The 24,582-nt window shown below is 40.1% G+C and overlaps 1 protein-coding gene and 1 long non-coding RNA gene across 15 annotated transcripts in view; one reads left to right on the forward strand and one right to left on the reverse strand.

The window, feature by feature from the left end:
* Positions 1-24,582, reverse strand: part of SPEF2 (sperm flagellar 2) — a 172,102-nt gene that overhangs the window by 25,846 nt on the left and 121,674 nt on the right. For 10 of the 11 annotated variants that reach the window (XM_038535343.1, XM_038535337.1, XM_038535334.1 and 7 more), the window contains 9 exons: positions 22,689-22,836; positions 20,623-20,751; positions 19,386-19,524; positions 16,336-16,565; positions 7,507-8,672; positions 7,162-7,379; positions 6,832-7,040; positions 6,613-6,736; positions 5,239-6,531 (listed from right to left, as the gene is read on the reverse strand). In XM_038535343.1, coding sequence (XP_038391271.1) covers positions 6,177-6,531; positions 6,613-6,736; positions 6,832-7,040; positions 7,162-7,379; positions 7,507-8,672; positions 16,336-16,565; positions 19,386-19,524; positions 20,623-20,751; positions 22,689-22,836 — 2,718 coding nt within the window. In that variant the 3' untranslated portion in view covers positions 5,239-6,176. Of the gene's footprint in view, positions 1-3,145; positions 3,329-4,027; positions 4,135-5,238; positions 6,532-6,612; positions 6,737-6,831; positions 7,041-7,161; positions 7,380-7,506; positions 8,673-16,335; positions 16,566-19,385; positions 19,525-20,622; positions 20,752-22,688; positions 22,837-24,582 lie in introns of those variants that run through there. The other variant, XM_038535345.1, reaches the window with a different exon arrangement.
* The window catches only part of LOC119876207, a 109,164-nt gene that overhangs the window by 3,648 nt on the left and 80,934 nt on the right, over positions 1-24,582 (forward strand). The window lies entirely within an intron of this gene.

The following is a 24,582-nucleotide window of genomic DNA, read 5'->3' on the forward strand; positions in this document are numbered from 1 at the left end:
CTGAAAACCGGGAGCAAAGGGGAAATATTAAAAGAAGCTAGAAGGGAAAAAAGAAATAGAGATTGGATCCCAATTCCTCCTACCATTTCTCAGCCATTGCATAAATGGTATTGCATAAATGAGAACATTGTGTATTTCTCACACAAGAGGGCCACATTAGAAAGGAAAAAAAAAATAACCTGACTGGAAAACGACTTAAGATTTTTAAAAAGTCATCCGTGAAAATTTTAGCAATATGAAATGTTAAACGTAAACCTGGATAGTAGGGTTTAAATTAATAAAGCAAGGTTGTGTCAACCATATCCTGCCTCACTGAATTATTAAGTGATTTTTCCTTAAAAGATGGAAATGTCCCTTGTGCTCTCTTGCTAAAACATGGTCTGCTATAGGAAAAATATTAGGGTTTGAACCTGACGGCCAAGAAAGAATTCTTGAGATGTCTTTGGTGCAAAAGGGTGGTTTTATTAAAGCATGGGGACAGAACCCATGGGCAGAAAGAACTGTACTGGGGTCATGAGAAGTGGCCCATCATACGCTTCAAGTTGGGAAGGAGTTAGGGATAGGGTAAGTCTCCCAGGTATTTTGGAAACAAGGCTTCCAGGATCCTGAGGGGGCTAGCTATTGCTGGGAAAGGTCGTTTCTTACTGTTTAGTAAAAACTTGATCATGAAACCCTTCAGATGTTTATGGTCGGTCATGTACTTGGGGGTGATTGCCAACACTGTATCTTGGGGAGTAGAGATAAAGGGAGTTTCCAAAGGAATTTTTATATGTTAAAGTAGACTTACAGGGTCCTGGGCTGACTCATTAAGCCTGTAATCACATGCATTCTCACAGACAGAAGGTGAGCTGAGAGTTTAATATCAAAGAATCCTACATGGAGTGGCTCAGCCTCCTCAGACAGTGGAGGCAAGCATGTGACAGCAGCAGGGGGACTAGGGGTAGAGGGCAAACAGGCCCAGGTACACAGCCCTGTCGACGTCACCAACTCTCTCATTCCAGTTTAGAAGTTGGGGCAATCAGCACGCTCTTAAGTGACTGTTGTGACCTTGCAATTAGTCAAAAGAAAAGAAAAAAGATAAAATAAAAAGCAGTGCAAAGAGGCCTTCTCTCCCAGAGAACTCCATTTCAGCGATGCGTGCTATGCTCTCTTCCTGTTCTATATAGCATTTTTAACAAATCTCATAACATTTTGCTCTAAAAATGGTTTTGACTTTTCCCATATAACTTTTTCTTTCTTTCTTTCTTTCTCTTTCTTTCTTTCTCTTTCTTTCTTTCTTTCTTTCTTTCTTTCTTTCTTTCTTTCTTTCTTTCTTTCTTCTTTCTTTCTTTCTTTCTTTCTTTCTTTCTTTCTTTCTTTTTCTTTCTTTCTTTATTTCTTTTCTTTTTTCTTTTTTTTTTTGGTTTTGTTTCTGGCGTGTGTGTGTGAGCTGGCAAGTGTTGGAAATCTGTGAAAGTCATGTGGGATGACCAACTGAGCCTTTCCAAATGGCCTCCTTCTCCTGGGGCTCCTGTGGACGAGGAATTGGGTGGGTGGGGAAGAGTGCTGAGTTCAGAAATCGGAAATCTACTGCTCCCCAAACACAGGAGGTGTTCAAATAAGTACTTCTGTGTTTCTTTTAAATGCAGTGACCAACTTTCTCTAAGAAATTTACACTTTTGGTAAAGGAGCTTTCTGGTTTTGGCTCAGCATTTTGGTAAAAATTGCCAACATCCTTTGTTTGTCTCATGTTTTGTACAAAAGGATGTTTAAATTGATAGCCTGGAGTAATTGGCACATACTGTAGTGAAGGTTGGTAATTTCGCAAGTGCTCACTTTTAAAATCTTTCAGTGATGAAACCAGAGTGAGTTTTGCTCTGTTTTTGTTTTTAGACAAAATCGTTTTCACAAGTTTTAAGTCAAGATCAGCGATAGTATCCATAAATCGTTCTACTAGGGAAGCAAATATATCAAAGCCCAATCAGCCAAGCACCTGCTTTGACCAGCCTTGAAGGAACCTTCTTCTATTCAAGTGTTATTTCCTCTGGCTGAACAGCACAAGCTTGGGAACATCGGGGCTGTCTATAAGCATACCATCCATTAAGGACAAAAAGAGAAGCAGGAAGGGACGTGCTCTTTCAATATTGAAATACACATGAGACACAGGCACTTAAAGAGTATTACCCTATTTCAAAATTAGAACCTTATAATTGCTTCCATCTTTTGTGTTTACCAGCAATGTGAAATGATGAGCAATAAGATGATTTCAATTAGTAGACACAAAATTAAGTAATTCAGTCCCCCTTAGTTATGGGGTTTCATTCTCCTTCCCTACCCAAACTTCTAAAAACTGAATTGACTTTTATCTTCACTTCCTAGAGATCTATTCATGTAATCAATCCTATGCAATCTGGATTCTGTACCCTACCAACATTGCTCTGGAAAAGGTCACCTGTTATATATCCTTCCTACCCAGTCCAGTGGCCAGGTTTCATGCTACTGAGTTATTCATCACTTTCGACACTTCCTTTGGGTATCTCGTCCCTTCCTAAATTTAACGACTGCCTACATGATAGTGACTTGCAATCTGTTCTGCATCTGCTATATCAGATTGGACGTTTCTGTCTGCACTTCTCTCAGACATTTCAAGCTTAACTTGTCAAAAACTATCTCATCATTCACCATGATCATGACCAAATGGAGAAAAAAAAAACAAAAAACCAAAAAAAAAACAAAAAACAAAAAACAAACCTTCCCCTCTCCCTGTGTTCATTTCCCTGGGTAGTACTACTGTTACTACTCCCAGAGTATTGGGTATTGGACACTAGATGTATTAAAAGCTCTGAAGGCGATTCTAATTTTTGGCCATGGTTTAGAACCATTGTGTAGGAGCTAGGAAAAGGACAATGAAGCTGATGTGACTTCTTTCAGAACTCTTAGTTCTCCTAGCAGCTCTGACTTTTTCCAGATCCTTTCCCCTGGAGGTGGAAGCTAGACTTCCATCTGGCACTTGGACAGTGGCTGCACTGCCTCTGGGTGCCCAGACATGGACAGCCAAAGGGAAGAACACTGGCCCAAGACCTGGCAATGTGATATCAGTGGGTTATACGTTTCTTAGGCTAAAAGTACTCCAGTATTATTAGTGCCACCAGACCCTGGTAGCAACCTGCATATACTGCTCAAAAGTGATGGTGCCCAACTGCTCTTCATCCACCGCCTTGAACCTCTGCAGGGTTTCGAGGAGCTCTTCCTCCATGGGGATGGGCCAAGGCATCGAGATTACTAATAGGAATTTCCGCCAGTCCACAAACTCCGAATTTACTATTACTAAAGATGTTAACTCCTGCAACTAGAAGAAAACAGGAAATGCCATTGGAATATTTGTATGACTCTACCTTGAAACTCTATCAGTTCATGTTTTTTATGGGACATTCAGATGAAGGAAGGAGGAGTTTATATGGGTGAATAGATTGAGTCAGTTCTCAGGCTTATTTCCTCCGGTTCTACTAATCAATCCACATCAGATACTTAGGTACTTTTACTTTTTTGCTTCCTTGACATTTGGGTTTTTGCTTACTGTTATACAATGAATTTACACATGTGACTCCAGTGACTCTGTACCTTTTCAAGAGGGAAGATAAAGATTCTAGATGTGACTGTGCAAGGGCTCCACAGCCTGTAAGGAAAACTATAACCATTTTGTTTTCTGGTACATTCTTAAGGAACAGATTACACTGAAAAGCAAGAATGCCAGAATCATCTACTGTTACTAGTCAGGATCATTCCCTCTGTTAGTAACATATACAAGCTCACAGACTGAGCCTCCTGGGCTCCATGATGTTTCATTGACTGTCGGTGGCATCATTCATTCATTCAATACTGGGCACATGCATAGTGCATCTTACATTCAAGTTTGTTTGCTCTTCATTCAAATTTTATTGATTGCCTCCTAAAATGTCAGATACTGCAAGTACTGATGATTTAAAACTATTGTCTTAATTCAAATAAGAATTCTGAGTTTTGAAACCCAAACAAAATGGAAGCTTACTTCTGGTTGCGTGAGGTGCATCCAACTACTAGGTAAGTTGTTTGTTCCAAGGTTCAGGGTTACCAGATCCAGCAGAATGTCAGTAAATGCTTTATGTCCTATTATGCCTAGAGCATAATGAAAAATATTTTTTAATTATGTTATATGACACGGCTTTTTTTCTTTTGCTAAAGCAGAACAAAAATAGGCATTTGTATAATCACTTTATTCATGTTATATAAAACTATAATCTTTAGCAACAGAAGACATTTGAAAATATAAAAATACTAATCAGTTTCCTGATGTGCTCTCATTGTCTCAGCTAAGTTGTAATGTATTTTTCGGCTGGGTAATAAATCACTTCGGATTGGGCAAAAACACTGAGAATTTATACTTGAATTTTGAATATTCCCTTGACTTTTTGCTCAGAGTAGAATTAGTAAAATAAAAAAAAAAAAACCTCTTAAGTATTCCTATATACAGTAGGGTATAAGAATAAACTACTTTGGTGAGTGTGGGATAAAAGTGTTTCAAATGCATACAAATCACCACTGTAATCATGATAACACATTTATCCTCATTTTGCACTTAGTTCAGCAGAGATTTGTTTTTGTAAATGTGGGGAGACTTGAATTGTTAGCCCACTGGACTGGAAGTGACAATTTCATTATCTAACTGCCTCTATATTTTATCCTGTACAGAAGAGAGTCTGTCTCTCATTTCAAATTGCATGCACATGCATTAAAAAGAAATAGGAAAAAAATAGGAAAACAAAAATAAATGAATCTACTTAAAAAATGTCTGTCTACCCCTCTGACAGAAGTACCTTCTAGAGTCAGGAGAGACTCCTACATGTATTCGGTCTTTCAGGTCCAGAGTATAGAGCTATCCTTCTTTATTTAGAGATAAAAAGAGTAGAAATAGAAACATAGATGTAGCATCTCAAATTCTTTTTACATCTGAATTTTTAGCATTTATGAAAGTCCCATGTGAACCTTAACATTTTTTCTAACCTTTAAGAAAATGCATGAATCCTTTTTAAATGTCAGTGGTTCAAACCAAATACACAATTTTGAGTTTTGGAAATTATTTTTTTGGGTGGCAAGAGCAGAATCTATCTTTCTTTGATATGACTGGCCATCCAACAGGTCATTCAGAAATAAATTCTCTATCCTTTTTGATCAAACCCATGTATCCAATTTTAAAGAGATGAGAAACATTTTCCCAGGTAGTAGAGTTTTCAATAAAATGAGCTTTATTTTCAGGAAAAACCACATTGTCTTTAGACAAGTTAGAAATAATCCCTCATGTTCTTCAAGATGAAACCATAAATAAATTCTCTTTTATGAAACCATGAGGAGGCTCTAAGTATTTAAAAATTATGTACAATATAGTTCCACTTTCTTTAATAGCTGTGGTGCAAGCAAAGTGTTGTAAGACAATACTTCCAGCTTACACAGTAATTATTTATGTGGCGACCTTAGTGTGAAATGTGAAAAGTATTTTAATATATGATCTTGACATTGCCAAGGCATATGGTGATATGACCTTCACATAAAATGTGATAACATAGACAGATAAACTTAGAAATTTTATTCATGGATCTAAACAAACAAGCAAATGAACCTCTTTTTCGGTTTGGCCCAAGTTAGTTATCTAATGCAGCTGTCATTTAGAACTATGGGAAGGTTCTAGGCCAAAGGGAATTCAGACCATAGTCATAGTCTAGCCACCCTTAGCAATAACTCTGCAAAAGATGACATCAAAATAACACACTGCATCCAAAGAACGTGAAGGAATGTGTGGATATAGAAGTAGACTTAGAAAGGTACAGGATGGGGTGCCTGGTGGCTCAGTCAGTTAAGAGGCCAATTCTTGATTTCAGCTCAAGTCATGATCTTGGCATCCTGGAATCTGCCCTCAGCGGGGAGTCTGTGTTAGGATTCTCTCTCTCCCTCTGCACCCCCCCTCTTGCTCCCTCATGCACACTCTCTCTCTAAAATAAATACATCTTTTTTTTTTAAAGGAAAGTACAGAGAATTTTCACTTTGATAAGATGCCAAATGCCTTTCGTGTTTGATATGAAGAGTGCTACTTTTTTACTTCTAAATTTCAGATTACAAAGAATTTGTTTTTGCTTTGATCAGTGACAAAGTCAACATTTGTCATATTACGAATCGCTTTCATCATGGCTTTCGGAGTTTGATGAATAAGCAGAATTAGGTCTTGTGTCATCAGCTGAAGATGGTGTTCTTGTGTTCCATAAATGGATAGCTTTCCGAGGGTCAAAGTTATTAATGTCCGGAGAATTCAACTGAATTACAAGGAGATCCGTCATACTTTCAGCCTTGATTTTGGCACGCATTTGTGACTTGGTGAGTTTCATCTGACTAAAGCCACGTTCTGCCTCCGCGGAACTTGCAGGGAGGGTCAGCACGAGGTCCACTAACGTCAAGATATTTGGATACTTGTGTAAGTAAACAGAATTCACAAAATCCCAGGTCAATTTGCGGATGTTCTGAAATCTAGCGGGGAAGAATGAAAAATATAAATTATTGAGACTCCCAAGTGCCATTCAAACATTTGTAAATACCAACCATGCTTACCTAGCATACATCTCTAATTTCAGCATGCTCCACTCAGCGTCCACTTCGTCGATTTCCACGTTGGCAGCTTCCAGTACTGGTTCATAATGGGCAATCAGGGTGGATACCTCTTTTTCTCCAAATTCTGCCATCGATATACAAGAGAAAGAGTCACACATAAGAAAGAAACCTACAGACAGCCAAAGTACAAAAGGTTTGGAGTTAGTGCATACAGGGTACCTTGATTTATCTTCGCAGGCCACAGTTTAAAGCTTCCAATCATGGTTGCCTTCAGCACATCTTGGCTGGCATCTCTGAAGCAACCTTGCAGCCTCTTGATAAGATGTGTTAAGACTACTCTTCTCACATCAGAAATGTCTCCCTTTCCTCCCAGGCAGTTGCCATGAAAGTGCGTGACCGAATCCACCCAACGTTCCTTTGGTCCTGGTCTGGGGAGGAGAAAAAAAAATTCCCCAAATAAACAATTAAATGAAAAAGCACCTGGCAAATAATGTCCCCAGTCATGCTGTCTAGTTTGACAGACCCTCAGACCATTTCCCAACTCCTCACCTTGTTTGATATATTCTGAGCATTTCCAGTGTTGATTCTAATGTGGCAAATACATCAGCAATGGAAGAATTTCTGTTTTGATTGACACGGGAAAGAATGCTAAGGACATTAATGACATCCACTAAGAAGTGGATAAATTTAACAATGTTTGCTTGGAGAAGGAACCCCAGGAGTTCCTTGGCTTTCTGATGACTGGTGTCACTCCTGCCTTCATCTCCCTGTAACATAGATCAGGAATAAAATACTGGTTTGTCTTTCTCAGAGTTATGATTTCAAATTGCTTAATAAAAATATTCTCTGTCACTCTGGAAAGCTAACACAGCGTGGTATTTCAAAATTACTTACCGAATGCAGTTGCTGGACTATTGCAGGATATCCCTTGAGAAAGTTCTGGAGAGCTGCCTGTAGTTCCTGAAGCCACCTCCTGCCCCCTACTTGAGAAGGCATCACAGGTCGAAGGTGAAGGCCTTTGAAAGCAGTTACCAGAGAACTCCTGTGCAGAGGGGAACTGTGGTAGAAGTGGTAGATGCTGTGAAGAAGATTTCTGACGTCGTTGTACAGGGGAACGCTTTGGAACACCGCCTTGTAAGACAGTTCAAGATGGTGTGCAAAGCAGTATACAGTCAGAGCACATGGCTGGATTTCTCTTAAAAGCAGGGCCACCCTGCTGTTTTCTCTCCCTGAGCCAAGGGCACCATCACTTCCAAAACCAACCAGTTTCTTGGCCCAGTCTTGGTCTGATAGCTTAAGTTGAAGATTTCTCTCTAGAGTTCTTTCAATGGCATCTCTTATTGCCAAAGGATCCTCCCTTTCTACTGTCTGTACCCCAGCAATTTGGCAATGCACTTTTCCCGCGTGTGCAAACTGCACGTAGACAAGTTCAGCCGCCTTGGTTGAACTGTCTGTGATTCCGTCACTGAGGACAGAGAAAAATTTACTTTGTTCTAGTTTCTCCCTAAGATTTTTCCGTTCCACTTCAGCAATAAAATATGTAAAGGTTCTTGCTGATTTGTTAGTTCTGAATACGGGGCCGATATCGACCCCCTTCATATCATCCAACTTGCACATCCAGATAAAGTCTTTGAGAGGACGTCCCGTCTTGGCGATAGCATGGCATGATCTGAATAAGTTCTCTACTCTCCCGAGGGTGATTTTGCTCATGGTTGTCACCATGAGCTCTGTGGTGGCGACATTCACTGGAGAACCATTTGTTGCTTCCATTAGTGAAGCCTTGGCATGAGCCTCACTGAGATGATGTGCATTGAGAAATTCTGTCCTAAAGTTGTCAGTGCCATAAAAAAAACTCACTTGATTTCCCTTTGACTTCACTCCATGTTTACGACACAGGCCACAGAACATAAGATTTAACATCTCATCATATATAAGCCAAGGGTATTTTTTCAGCCAGATTTTCAAAAATTGATCGTTCCTTTTTGGAAGGTAATGGTCAAGCTTCTGCAGCCTTTTCTGCTTTTCAGTGACTCGGTTCATGTCACCTGGAGGATCCCTGCCTTTAAAATAACTCCACGTTGTTATTTTCAGCAACCCCCAATGTCTACCTTCAGTTTTGCTTATCTCTGACCCCAAAACTTGCTCACTATTTCTGGGAAAAACTACAGTGAGTGCTTACAAGTAGTATGTCAGGCATTCTGGCTAGTGCTTTAAGTGGCTTATACCACTTAATCCTCATAATCCATCATCTCCATTTTATAGGTAAGAAAATATACCAATTACTTGTCATTTTTATGGATTAAAAAAAAAACAAGGGTACAAAGAGATTGATTAATTTGTCTGTTGTCCCGGTGCTGGTGAGTGGTGGAGTAGTGGATCGCTAGCAGGCAATCCTACTCTACAGCCCTCATGCTTACTCACTTCACTATCACAGATTTCTCATAAGGGCAAAGGCTGCTACGCTCTCCTTCACTCTAGAATCTTGTTCTCTACGCATAAGAGAGACATTGCTTTTTGCTGACATTTGCTTCCTGTAGTGAGAAGAAAGAGTAACAGGACACGCAAGGCGGCATGTCTACAAGATTCACCTTGGCCATCTCTTCCCTCCCACCTCAGTCCATCCTCACTGGCAGTACTAGAGCCAGCCTGTTCATTTACAGAAAGGGCTTCAGGCTTCGAGACCTGTCCCAGGTGGTTTCAAGGAGCCATGCCTCATGCCTCATCTTTTTCTTTTCCCCAAAGATCTAATATCTGAAACATACATTTTGGAGACTGGAATATATATATTTATCTGGACCTAAGGACAAAAAATTTAAATTACACAAAGCAATGTCCTAAAATACAGGTTTTCTCTAAAGGCAGGCAGCCTAGGCCACCCATTTATTTCCCTCCTGTGACTTCGGTAACCCTCCCGATCATTAGATTATTTTGTCCTATGTTATAGGTTAACAGGAAAGTGGAACATGTGTTTGTGTGATATTGTACTAAATTACCTCATGTCAACATACAAGCTCAGCATTTCATTTCGTTTCACTGCTTTCCTGTCCTAGGCTGACTGACAGCTAGATTTTAAACTCTTCTGACAGAACCACACTTCTTTCCTTTGTGCTCTATCATGCCTAGGTGAGCGCGAAGCACTTGGCAGATGTCTAGGAAAATAAACATCCCTAACTGATTTTCATGATCACATATCTCTTAACGTCTTCTACTTGGAAGCCTTCAACATTAGTCAACCTGCTGCTGCCTTCTTCCCCGATTTGCACCTAACTTCTATTTTGCCTTTTAATCAGTTTTTTTTTTTTTTTTTTGCAGTTGTTACTGTTAAAACACATCCCTGTTTTCTCCACCCCCCACCAGATCCTAAATATTAACTGTTGTCATTTTCCTAGATCCTAACTATGAATTGTGTCCTGAAGTGAGCCCCCTTGTGGTTAATACGTCCGGCCTTCATTCTAGACCCTACTTGGGTTATCAAGTCTCCCACGCTAGACCTTGGGTCCCAAGCCGGTGCGTGCTCCACGCACATCCGTGCTGGTGAACCCAGGAATGAATACGTGAGACAAGAGGTCTCTAGTTACTGAAGGGAAGGACTTTAACTTTCACTACCGATTTGGCTAGCTTTTACATTTGTAGTTTTATGAGCAGATTTTCCAGAAGGTGTTATCTTGATTCTGAGCACATACTTCTCATTTGCCTCATGTAAATTCTCTGGCTTCATGAGAATGTGGTTCCTCCTGAAGAAGTAGCTGAAACTCTGCCCACAAATGGTTTTAACAGGTCCAAAGGCTTCTAGATTTACTACTGCATTTCCGTGATCTTCACCCACCGAGAGAACCACAGGACATACAGGGGCCTTACTCCTTTTTTGCATAATCCCTAGATTTTGTCACCTGGAGAGGTATTTCTGTTAATAACATCAATCCTTCCCTAGGGTACCTTTTGTAAGAAATCCTTCTGTATTTTTTGATTTGTGTAAAGTCAGACTAATTTAAGCAGGTTTCAGATTACATGGGGCTTACCTTCCTGCAAATATATAGAGTATCCTATTTCTACAATTTTCTCAGAGACACTAGCTTAAAAAGATCCACTGAACTTTCTAATGATCCCCCCACCCCACCCTCCATGCCCTTAAATCCTGTCTTCCTGTTGGCCAAGGCTCTGTAGCGACACAGAGCAGCATCTGCTGAGTTCTCAGACAGTCTCTTCCTCCCTGTAATCCACTCACCACAGCATCTGGCTCTAAAGGCCTTTGATAATCCTTTCCTGTGTGTCCTTTGCAAGCCACTGTGAGACTTGACAATCTGCCCACAAAGCCTTTGTGGTCCTTACCTCCTGCCTCCTGCCCCAATTGGTCTGTTGGCTGTCCCTTGAATATGTCATGCAACTTCAAAAATTTCAATGTCTACTCTCTTTTCCCCTTTGTATGCTTTCCCCTGCTTTTCTTCCTGGAAGCTTCCTTTAACAATTCTCCTCTGAGTTAACCCCTATTCTGACCTGCACAGGCAGCAGTAACTACTTCCTCCTTTGAATTCTTGTAAAAACCATGTAGCCGAATGATCTAGCTTAGCCACCACAGACAAGAGTTCTGTTTGTGCCTTATGTCTCTGAGGCCAATCATTGAACCTAAGGGTCTCTAAAAAAGAGCCTCTCAAAGGAGGTCCCCTTCCCAGTTTTTAGAACAGTATCATAACCTTGAACAACTACAAGCTGCCTCTCTTGAAGAAGTGATGCAGATGTGGAATTTGCTGGGCTGTGTTCTCTCAAGCAGAGCCACTCAAGCAGAAGCCAAAATAGCCATGAACCAAATATCTACAGGCATTACATGGAATACTGATGGGTTTACAAAGAAAAGGAGTTCTTTTGGTTTAAGTGGGGCCTGAGGAACATTGCTAAAGTGTTCTGGTTTCAACAGAATCCAAATAGCTTCCATTGGAAAAAGACTGTCTTCCTGATGTGCTTGGCACTTGATGTTTAGAGACAAGATGTTCCTCCCAGAGCTTAATGCAGTACACAAAATGAGTGTTTTTGTTTGAGATGTTTATGGTCCCCTTGGGGAGCCACATACCTTATGGTTTAATTCTATCAGGTGGTGTAATTTTTTTTTTTTCTGGAAATGTTCCAGAGTAATGCTCTAGATGCCTGTTGTGGTATGTGTACCTTCAGCATATGGAGCTAACATTTTAGGTAATAATTGAAATAGTTTGATTCACTATTGTATTGTATAATGTTACATGTTATATAATAATAAATATTATTTACATATATACAAATATTACTTTATAATATTATATATAATAATATATTACCATAATAATATAATTAGGGATCCCTGGGTGGCGCAGCGGTTTGGCGCCTGCCTTTGGCCCAGGGCGCGATCCTGGAGACCCGGGATCGAATCCCACATCGGGCTCCCGGTGCATGGAGCCTGCTTCTCCCTCTGCCTGTGTCTCTGCCTCTCTCTCTCTCTCTCTGTGACTATCGTGAATAAATAAATTTTAAAAAAATCTTTAAAAAAATAAATAAATGACAATGGCTTATATTACATTTAAATTACACATTCTATGTGCCAGACTCTAAATATTTTACTTATATTAATTACTTTAATGCTTATAGCAACTCCATTGAAATATCCGATTTTCCAGAGGAGGAAGTTGAGAAGAGAGAGGGTAAATAACTTACCCAAGATCATATACAATCATTTGACAAAAGGTAGATTTGAAAAGAGCTGTCTGACCCTTCTTAACCATAGCGGCGTCTTTTTACTCAGCCAGCCATGTGTAAGAAGTGAATCAACATGGAAATGCTAGCATGGGGCCTGACACCATGCCAATATTGGCTGTTGTTATAATTCAGAGGACGTTCACTAAATTTCACCCTGTGCTGGAAGTACGCTCATGGAAATGATTCCCGGGACAGTCAATAAAAGAATGTCTTGTCGATGCACTGGCTTTCTCTTACTTAAGCTGCTCCTGAGATTCTAAAGTATGGATCTTTGCTGGGTAGCATGGAAAATGCCAGCATGACAAATTGTTTCCTTGCATTTTGTACGATCTTGTTGGATTATCATGCATACAGTCATTTTTCCTTTCTGGCATTTTTGTGATGATCATATCAACAGATGGTATTTTATTTCTCATGACTACCTTTACTAAAGGAGATTTAAAATCATCACAAGTGGCAGATTTTGACCACGAGAGGAGTGTTGAATATATAAGCATTGCGGTATACGATGCATTTTCAATTTTCCATTATCTTTAGTAAGGACTATTTTATTTTTATTTTTTTATTTTTATTTTTTTTAGTAAGGACTATTTTAATGAAGACTTCTATTTTTCAAGTAGAGTAGCTAATACTCAGCAAAAAACTCCATAAGCTTTGGTTCTTTCTGTTTATATCCTGATACTAGTTACAAGTATTTAAAGTCACTTGTTTTACTTAAGGATTTTCAATTTCCATCAATAAATTTATTTATGCAACATAATTAAAAGTTACCAAAGTGAAACTTCATGACATCACCATTCCTTATAAATGTGCTAAAACATCCTCTGGTAGACCTGGTCATATAATGACGATGTGTAAATATGTATGCTTTTTTCCTAGAGAAACATCCATCTGTTCATCATATTTTACCATATTTTAGTAAGCTTCAAAGTTACATCTTAGATACCATAGGTTACATTGGCATTTATGAAATAGTTTAAGGAAATGCTCATATTTCTTGGCTTAAAAATAACAGCAATTTTCAAGCTCAAGGAAGAAGTTCTGTAGGATCACACATTCAGAAATGTGCCACTTTTAGCCAGTTGCTCCATACTTTGAAAACCGATCACTTCAACTAAGATTGTCTTTTGAAACTGTAGAGTTCTAAGGTAAACACAGTGGAAGGTATCATAAAAGACTGTTTTCTAGTTCTCGGAAGGAATATGACAAAAGACTTCACTTAAAAGATGGATGGCTGTATATTATTTAAGGCAGTGGACAACAATCACAGAGCTGAGGAAGAAAGACAAAGGATCTTTTTGGGGCTAAGGGAATTGGTGAGAAAGGGTGACTGGTAACTACTGGACTTCCTCAGGGAGGGCCAATGTCAACATTTGCAGCCTGACTTCTAAGAAATCATCACAGATCTGTGACTCTGGGATGCAGAAAATGGAATGATCATTATTTTGCCTTCCTTTATAACATTAGCAAGACTAATTACAATGAATATTACTTTTAATGATAGACTACCTGATACTGTGCTAAATCTTACATGTACTTGAAAAGCAATGAATATGTGTGTGTATATGTATTCAAATAGCATAATTGAGCAAATAATAAAGAATGTAAACTGATTTATTGAACCTGTAAGACTTCCAAATCTCACAGTATTGTATAGCCTTGTAACTTGTGCAGTAATTACAATGGTTATTCTTAAATCTGGGTGGATTCTCCAGCTTGGGTGGCTGGTGGTGGTTCCTCAGACAGAAAAGCCTTCCCCATCTGTTTGCCTGCTGCTCGTGCAGTTGGGGAAGGAGAAGCAAAACAGTCTCCTGACCTTTCCCTGAACATTCACACCCATGCCTCTTATTTGCATGTTGGCTAGTGGCTGTTCCTCTAACTTTAGATATCCTCTGTATCCCTGACCTACTTTCACTGGGCACTGATCCTCTCTTGCTCTGCATTTTTACACACTTTTATAAAGTTCATATTCTGTTCCAGAAAGAAACTCAATAGAAGTTTATATTTTCTTCTTCCATGCTTGCCTTTTCAAATTACATTCTAAGTCCCTGGGGCAAGTGGTTTTCCTTTTACATCTACATTTTAAATATATATATATATATATATATATATATATATATATATATATATATATATAAAACTATTTCTCCTCTGTCCCTCTTTTCCTTTCTTCCTCCTTCCTTCCTCTTTCTACCATACTTTGAAAGCTGTTGCATTCATTCTACTGTATTTAGAAAACAGATAAATGTATCAGTTGACATATTTTAGTCCCAAAGGCTTTTAGAGTTAATCTTCTAAGACATGCACATGCCAACTTATAGCTGCTGTTTGTTGTTTTTAAACGTTTAGTTGAAGTGCAGGCTCTGGTTTTGAGGTTGGATCCAGGAATGTATTGTGGTTATCATCATAAATACTAAGGTCTCTTTTAAAAGGGATTATGAGTGGCTGACAATTTTCAAAATCCTCTTCTACCTCCTGAAATGTCCCCAAATGCTTTTAGTTTTGACCTGCTAATTGGATGATTTCCATCCCATCACCCTAATGTAGGATTAAATCAAATCATATGTCATATTCAGGGTCTTTATACATGTATCTTTGTATTTTATATAAAAAATAGTGTGGATAAAATGAAGGGCAAAAGCAACCTTTGAGAAGGGAATATGTAATAAGAGGGCCTTGTGAAACCCACACGGTGGGGAAGAGAATGGAATCTGCTTGACCAAACAATGGAAGAGATTTTGTGGACTCAGCTTTATAAAACTGAGATTGTTTGGTACCTGCCAATGGCCACATTTCCTTCCTGCCCAAACACTGCCAACCAGTGTTGGTGTCCATCCACAGTTGTCATGTGTGCCTTTATATATTCGAGGTGGAGACCCACTCAAGCTGATTAGATGAGCTGATGTGTGCCAGGGTAGAGGGTCACCCAGGTGTATAAGATTTCACCTGTTTCACCCACTAGGCTTAGCAAAGAGGTGTTCAGATTTAGAGTAAAGGAATGTCCTTTGACTAATGAGATTTGATGTGGGTTTCCGGAAATAATGAACTTTTAAAAAACAAATGAAATATAATCACTATGAAAGTAGAAGTGTGTTAGGGCTAGACTAAAGTCAGTTGGCTATTCTCTAGGGAAAAAGTAATGATTTTCCAATAGGTGGATGTTGGAAGATAAAATAAACTTGTTTCTGAGAGGTGACTTAGTTCAATGAGAAGAGGCAAGAGCTTTGAATCTGAAGAGGACTGGATGACATATGATCATATGTAAAAACTGCTCTGTGACTCAGTGTCCAGCCCAGTAAAATGGAGATGAGATGCTAGACCTACATGATCTGTCTGAATTACTTGTGCTGTCAACTGATGTAATTCATTGAAGAATATCTGGAAGTCGAAAGAGACTGAATTAAAAAAAAAAAAAAAGCCCATGCACATACTATAGAGCCATAATGATAGCAAGTGAAGGAAATAAAGTGTCATAGGCATAAAATTCTATGTATACATACATGTGAACACATTACTCAATTAGGTAAATATTTTGGTGACAGCTTATCTGGTTCTGTTCTTAGTTTATGAAGCACTGAGAGAAAAGGGAAGTTCTCTACCCTGGTCTCCCTCCCCAGACTAGTGGGGGAGACAGAAACGCAAACTCATGATCCCAATCCAAACCCTCGACTGGACATATATACAGAGGCTGTCTCTCTCAGCTGCCATAGTCAGACTCAAGTTTACCCGCTTTCTGGCCAGGGCAGGGTTGGGCCAAAGAGGAGAATTGCCAGGAAGGAGGATCATCACCCTGCTGAAGTATTAGTCACTATCTTCCTCCTGTTTGTTTCATTCATATCTATGTTGCATAAAGCAAACATGTGGCAAGCTGGAACACAGTGAGGGCATCTTTTTGGTGACACGTGATCCCAGAGGGCTGATGTTATTTGTGAACAGGTTAACTGCTACCCTGATTAGTCTTAACTTTTTCTGTGGTTTTTCCACGGTAATTATTTTTCCTACCTTTGGGTGCAATATCTAAGAACTGATCTTTAAGACTGTCAAGCTGTTCGATGGTCAGGGTGCCATTTTCTTCCTTTTCCACAGGTGGGGGGCGCACTGGGGGAGGGGGATCTGGAAAGACTTTCAGATCTCCATTAATGAAGAAATCTTCTTGGTCTAGGTAAAGTTCATTCTGAATTTTTGTTGATGTTTCAATGTGATAACGGGCCACCTCAGTTAATTTTTCCACACTGAAAATGAAAAAATGAATAGCGTTATCCCCACTAAATACTACTGGGTTATCAGTGCTTAGGAGACAGATACACAAAGTCTACACACCGTACAGCTAAGGAAGACAATTCAACCTGCATGTTTACAAATTCCAGCTCTCTTCAAATCCACTTTTTGAAAAGGTGGAATAATAAATGCAGATTGGAAATAAAATATATGCTCATTATAGAGCTCACAGTCACATATTTTATACAAAGTGAAACAAAAGGGACTTCATCAAATATGGTTTTATTAACATTAGAACATATTTTTACTGTGTAAGCAAGATGATGTCAAGAGATATATTTCATTCTAAGTATGTACCAAAATATAGTTACTCATTCTAACTATGCAAAATAAGTATGCAGAAAAGCCTGTAAAATATAACTGTTAGAATGACACATTTACTTGGAATCAGGAAAAATTGTAAAGTTAATCAAATTTGATTATGGATTTCTAGAAGAGTGGCTTTTCTCTAACTTTGTATCAGGGAGTTTGAAGTTATTTAAGACACGATTGTCAGATGAACTCTAATAATATGAACCCACTGAAATTGCTTTCTATTTTTACAAATAATAATTCCTAGTTAAATCGTGTAGTATAAGCAGTAATAGTGAGGTACAGTGGAAAGAACATTGGAAGCTGCGTTATTATTCTAGAACACTCTGTAGCCATGGGTCCTTGGGAACTTATTTAAGCTCTCCAAATTTCCTTATTTTTGCATGGAGCTAGTAACACATAACTCCATACTTTATGGTTATTAATGTGAAATCATACAGGGAATGGATTTAACCTATACTGGGGATTATAGTTATGGCCCTAATCAAAGGGCCATTTCAAAAGCCAGAGAAGTTTTGTACAGGAAGAAATACAATATACTGCTTTACAGAAATGATTGTTTATAGTTTGCATTAACGATTGGACGTGACAGAAATATCCATTTTTAATCTGCTCATACGCAACACAGAACACCAAAATATATATACAGAAAATGTTTTAAAAATAGTATTAGTTGCTTTCTCTGAAACTAGAATTCAACTCCAGCATGCTGTACTGGTGAGCGTCCACATAGTGCGTATTCTCTAATTAGTTTATGCCTCGTGGGGTGTGTGTGTCTTGGGTGCAGAGGAGAAGGCACTGGAAGCAAGTAAGTTCCAAGCTTGTTGTGAGGACCGCCTCCCACTGCAGACCAAGACCCAGCGGTGACCAGGATCTCAAAATGGGTGTGCACCACCTAGTGGAGGTTACCAGGCATACCCTTCTCACAAATGGAAGAGCTTCAAAAATGCCTCCGGAATGAAAAAGCAAGATTTGAAGTTCCAATGGATGGACAGCTCTCTCTATATCTTCCTTCTATCACCAGAGAGTTTTTGTGATAACCAAAACAGAATGCATAGCTGGACAGTTCTAGGTTTAACTTCTTGTGGCCACATTGAGGGGTCAGATATTTGTACACCATACAAATCTGAGAAATTGGAGTATAAGAAGCATTGACGTAATGGGCACTGAGTATTATGTAAGACTGATGAATCACTCACCTCTATCTCTGAAATCAATAATACATTATATGTTGATTAATTGAATTTAAATAAAAATTTTAAAATGCCGAGAGAGAGAGAGAGAGAGAGAGAGAGAGAGAGAGAATTTACTATTGATGGCCACATGGATGGGAGGGTAATGTGAATTCTAGGAATTAAGAAGATATGTTTTCATTTGTAAGTGGTAGGAAGAGAACAGAACTGAACACCACTGCTCTATGATGCTAAGGAGTAATCAACTTGGCCATCCAGTGGTACAATTATTTTAAGCCTTACTGCAGTTAGGTTACCAGGCTGAGGGGTGTGTAAATGTGTGTGTGTGTGTGTGTGTGTGTTACTATATAGCATGACAGATATAAAAAAAACTAGGCTGAAGATTTTACAACAGAACTTTCATTATGAGACAAGGATTGCAGAAAAACCATAACAACTCTCTTTCAGGTGGCAGTCGTTTCTGAGAATACTTGCCATTTGTATTCTATGTAGGTAGTAACCTCTAAATTTTCAGTAAATGTTTATTGCACACTATAGTGTTCATAGAACCTAGATCTAGTAGAAACTTCTGAAATAGCCTGGTTGCTGTGTTTCCTTTTATAGATGAAGCCCATGGGCCCCAAGTGAATAGGCATGCTGCTCCTTTGTGGACAGTGAGGGAATCCCCGTCTCTTGGAACATCATGTTTCCTCTCACCTGAGGGCTATTTCTGCTTGGCTGAGCTGATTTTTGAGGGAGAATTAAGAGAATGGGATTCTCTGCCCCACATTAGAGATGAGAAGTCTGAAAAACTTTTGGAACCCAACAGCAAGCTAGAACTGGGTATTACCCTTACAAGGAATCAGCCTAACTGGTGTAACATTCCAATGACTGGCTTCTTAGTCTCCCACTAACTGGTCCTGATTAATAATAAGTCTGGCGTTAAAAAGATCAGAAGTAAGATATTATCTTACTTCTGAAAAATATTTTAAAATTGCCTATAATCAGACCTTGTAAACTAAGGTCCTCATTAAGCAGGGTAAAAACCACACTCAGAAATGATGTGCAAACCTGGACATTGCAATAGGACACTTTGATACATGACTCACTGTTTGAAAAGAACATAATATAAATACAATAGAGCATAATACAAATATATATGTGATTCCCTAAAAAGCCAAAACATCTATTTGTAAATGTAATTTACGTTTGTAAATGCCTAAAAATCTGCCAGTTTTGGCCTTTAGGAATTAAAAAAATACATTTTGAAAAGCCCATGCAGTACATTACCTGGCCATTTCATTCAAGTACCTCTCACCAAGCCACTTTTCCAAGAGTTTATATACATCGACCACCTTTGTTAGTAAATCTTCAAGGAAAGCCAATGCTTTTGTCTTTATCAGTTCAAGCCGGAACTGTGTGGCTATCTCTAATTTAAAAAGAAAGTGAAGGATTTTAAAATGTATTATATATACATGCATTTTGTAATCGATTTTTAAACCACTCATGCTTCTATTTGTGAAGATGTAGGTGCACATTTAATATACGACTATTGATAATATCCAATCTATGTCACTGAGAAAAAAAGTAAAATGCATGGTCGTGTAATTTGACAGCTTATTTAAGCCAAAACTATAAACTGAGCTAACATTTATGGCACTTTATAGCAATATATTCTTTGATAAATTGGAATGGGAAAATGCAAACAGATAATTTCTGAATTTCAAAAAGGGGAAAGTACAAGTCTCTTGATGATCTCCCTACTTTAGAACCTCAGGATAGCAACATCATTGTATTTTCTCAGCCCTGGTAAAACTAGGGTAAATGCTCTGTATCCCAGGGCCTCTTGCTGCCCATGGCACACTCTGTCTGTGGATTTTACCTCTGAAATAGTTTTCCCAGGTTTCCGCTTTGCTTCTTCCACTACCACTGGCCTAATTTGCTGATGTTTCTGATTTTTTTTTCAAAGTCCATTTTGAGCCGCATTATAAAACAAGTGGAAGAGCCAGGAGAATAGATCTTATAAAATCATTGCTATCTATAGAAAAGGAGGCTCTTGAACATTATTAATCCATTACTGGCTCTTCTATGGCCTCTGTTACCAAGAACTCACTTTTGGGGGCTGTTAGCCTTCAGTAAGGATTTATTTTCCTAATGAGAGGCCTAAATTATTCTTATCATATAAAACCACCTATGTGTATGTGGCTCTAAGCCTTCTTTCAACCTGTAAAATCACTCTGACTCTAACATATTCTTTTCATTTCTATTCTTTGGGATTGTAATCATTGCTGGTGTTCTCCTAACCCCTTCCCAACTTTTCTTTGTCTCTTTTGGAGATCCCAGCAGACAATTATAGAATAGTTGAATCTAGCCCTCATGGGGTCATATGAAAACAACCAACTAAGTGTTGTACTTTTTGATCGCTTTGCATTGTGTCCTCCTTGAGGACTTGAGCCAGTCATGGGCTGGTTGCCTCCTGGCCTATTTTCCCCTGAAAAGAATCATCTTGGTTCTTTTCCACTGCTACCTTCAAACTGCAGGGCAGCGAGGTGCTCTTCCTTGATTTTGAGCATCAGTTCGTTTCTCTTCTCCTTTTGGGTAATCTCCTCTGCTGTGACTGTCACAGGCGTGGCTTCTGCTGTCGGCGGGGATCTGCCTGAAAGGACAGTAGGAACTCAGGGAGGAGCGAGCGACATCCAATGGATGCACAGTTACTTGGACAAAATGAGGACGAAGTGAGATGTGCGGGTCTGTAGTAAATCTGTTGGGGTTTGGAAAGGACCGATCCTAGTCCTGACTGAGTGTGAAATGCTGATCTTTCCTTGTGAATTTTCCGTGTGTTATCTAGGCTACACACGAATACAAACGCCCCTATTGTGTAGCATCATGGAAAGATGAGGTGTGCAGTGAGGGGCAGACATGGTTATAGACTTCAAACAAGGTGCGATGCAGAGTCTGGGGACAGAAATGAGCAAACTGCAATATACCACGGATGCCATGAGCCCCATGGAGCAGAAGGACTGCTCCGTAAGAGGTCCTAGCATTAGCCAAAGGCCTCCCAGGTCTTCACGGAGAAAAGACCAGGGAACAACCTCCACGAGATGTGGCTGAAATGTGGCTCATGGTTAAGAATCTGTAACCTACGAAACAATCTTTTCACAGATTGCAATCTTGCAATCTTTAACTGCAAGTACTTCAGTGATTACATAAGATAATTAGAAAATAAGGATTTGTCAGCATTTTTCGGACAATTCACTCTTGAGAAACGACAGTGGGATTCCAGCTGCAGGCCCCGTCCACATATTTCTACTCAGTGCAACGAATCTGTCTTGAAGGTCTGACCCCAAGGGGTTCAAATCATGTGAAGATGACATAATTGTAAACAAAGCAACGGTAAGAACCCGTAATTGCAACAGTAGACCGATGCATAAATTACAGGTGAAAGGGAGCTTAATCTCGTTGGATTTCTGTTTTATCATCTGTAAAATTAAGGGGCTGGACTCAACCGCTCATCTATCAAGGTAAATTGAAGGGGTGCCTGGGTGGCTCAGTGGTTGAGCATCTGCCTTTGGCTCAGGTCGTGATCGCAGGGTCCTGGGTTCATGTCCCTCATCAGGCTCCTTATAGGGAGCCTGCTTCTCCCTTTCCCTGTGTCTCTGCCTCTCTGTGTGTCCTTCATGAATAAATTAATACAATCTTTAAAAAATAAAAATTTAAAAAAAATTGAAGCATGTCCTTCAAATACAGCTTATTTCTTTCGCATCTGAGATGGACTACATGGTGTGTTTTTTCTCGTGGTGCTATTATTCTCTTCGCTCGGGCGTCCCCCCCAGGGCCCACATCCTCAGCTCCTCCTCTCGCTCCTCCGCAGGGCTGCCTCAGTGTACCCCAGCTGCGAAGTGCCGCCCCCCTCCTGGCTCTCCGGGTCGCCTATCCCTCCCCTGCTAAGGAACAGTGATCAGTCACATGTCCTTCCCTGCCTCTAGCCTAGAGTCCCCACCAGGGCAGGGGCCAGTCTGGAAGCATCCCGCCTGCGTCCAGCCGCGGCCTAACCAGCACGTGTGAGCAACCGACTGGTGAGGCAGACTTCTGCTCTGGAGCTCCCGTCTCTCCCCCTCTTGCCTCGCCTTACCCTAACTGTGTCCACGTGGAGACATTCAGAGGGGAGGGTAACCGTTGTGCCCGAGTTGACCCCCAAGGTTGACAGGGGTCTCTCCCAGCCTCTGCTCCCTCCCAGGCGTCTCGGAGGCTGAGATGAGGCAGGAGGCCTCTGGGAGAGAGGAACCTCCTTGGATTAAGCCAGAAACCTGAATTCAACCTGAAACATATGTACGTATAGACTCGTTTCTCACCCCTTTGTGCACACATTTCAGATCACACAGTGTCATCTTGGAGTTCTTCCAGCATGTTCCAAATGCCCGGCTATTTGGATAAATAAGTCAGGTGAGGCTGGTACCCAGTATGACTAGTCAGCCAACACCACCACAGGAGCGTGTGGGCTCGGAACTAAACCTAGCCCACAGTAGCTTCATCGTGTGTGTTCTAGAGAGAGGCTGAAGCATCCACAGCTTCGGATGCCACAACCGTGAATACCTTTTGCTTTTTTGTCTGCCTTTTCTTTCTTGGGTGGTTCCTCTTTGGCTTTTTTATTTGTCCCCATCTGAGGAGATTTTTCTTTTGTGTCTGCTGGTTGGTTTTCCTTTTCTTCTTCCATGAGCCTCTGATGAATTTCAGCAGCCACCTGGTTGTAATCGAGCAAGATTTCAATTAATGCGACACTTGGGAAATCTGAGAGCCACGTGCATTTAGTCATCCCCGAGTTCCACTGAGGCCTCATCTCCTGTAAACGACCGTGCCACGTACTCAGTCTCTACAGAAAGCGCACTTCAGGGTTTTAGTGACACGGCAGCCTGGCCCTGGCCCCAAGAGGTGGCTTCTCTGCAGCTGTCTGTGCGCAGGTTGGTCACTTTCTCAAGCGCTGCCTGCACCGCAACCTTACGTTTCCTCAGGGCTGCCTCCAGACAGCTCCATGACGATGCTTTTGTTAGAAAGCTTTCTTTTTAATATCAGACTCTATGAATTTAACACCCACTATTCCTCCAGCGTATTCCCCTATACTAATGTTTCTCGCTTTTATATTATTTATTATTATTATATATTAATTATATTCATATATTAACTCCCCCAAGAGAGTTTTAAAGACAATTTTCCTAATAGTCCTACTCTATGAAATTTTAGTACTGCAAAAGTGTATCTGTCTACCTATTTTATATATGATTATGCTTTATACATAAAATGGGTAAGAGTTTCTCATGCCTCCTACCCAAGTTTCGGGATGGCATGCGCAATATTATTTGGATTCATGGACACTTGAATTCTGCGCTTTCACTGCGATGGTTGTGAGGATAACCTATCCCACAGGCTAACCTCATCTTTGTTGTCAGCTTCCTCTACTCGGGGGACATGCAGCTTCCTGCCATCTCAGTAGCTCCCTCCTTTCACTCACACATGTGTCCTGGTTTGAGTCATTAGTTGCGGGGCCACCCCATCTTAGCTGAGGAATGGGGAGTGTGGGGTGCGCTTGGGACCCCTCCATCTCTCCTCTGCGGCTCTGTGTTTCAGGCAGCAGGAAAACCTCCTCTTGAGGTTTAAGCAACTGGGGCCGTGCCTGTAGTTTCAAAGGCCAGACCTTTTGCAATAAGTCCAACCACCCCTGGAGAGGTGAAGAGCACTTAGGAGGATAGCCCTGAGAAATGAGAGCTGAGTAAAGACTCCCAAGAGGGAGAAAGAAAACCCATATACAGTGAGGAGGGAGGAGCAACATCCAGTTGAAAACTTTAAAATCTAAATAAAGCAACTGGTGAAGAAATGGGGGCTGTGAGAATTTATTTACTATATCCAAGCCTGTTGTTATTTCTGGGGAGGGCCTGGGTAAGGGGCTAGGAGGAGAAAGAGGAAGTTGACTGAAGGTGAATAGAGAGATGAATAAGGCACAGGCTCTCCCCACAAAGACATTTAGTTTTGGCCAGATATGCCATCCAATTCTGGCTCTCCCCAGATTCCTGCACACTTCATACCCTGGGGCTCAGCATGTAACTGTCCCCAGCTGGTCTATGAATGTTAAATGTGGTTCCACCCTCCAAATGGGCTTCAAGCAGCTTTTAGCACCTGCTATACTCATAGAGGATGCTCAGGAAATGATTATTAATAGATGGACTTTCTTTTAAAATAATCATATTCCACAGAACATACCCACAGTTTCTTTAAGATCAGTGGAACTTCAGAGAAATACAGAAAGGTTTCAGAGAACAAGCCAGTTTTGTGTGCATGTATGTATGTGGTTTTAATCAGATGCCCTTAATCCACAAAAATGGATTTCATGATATCTACTGTACTTTAAAATTCTTGGTAAAGCTGAAAGCAGACTTGTTAACATCCCTCCACCTAAATTGCAAGCAATTCATTTTTTTGAATCTGTTTTTGCAAA

Source organism: Canis lupus, chromosome 4 (assembly GCF_011100685.1).
Source record: "Canis lupus familiaris isolate Mischka breed German Shepherd chromosome 4, alternate assembly UU_Cfam_GSD_1.0, whole genome shotgun sequence".
NCBI classification, from domain to species: domain Eukaryota; kingdom Metazoa; phylum Chordata; class Mammalia; order Carnivora; family Canidae; genus Canis; species Canis lupus.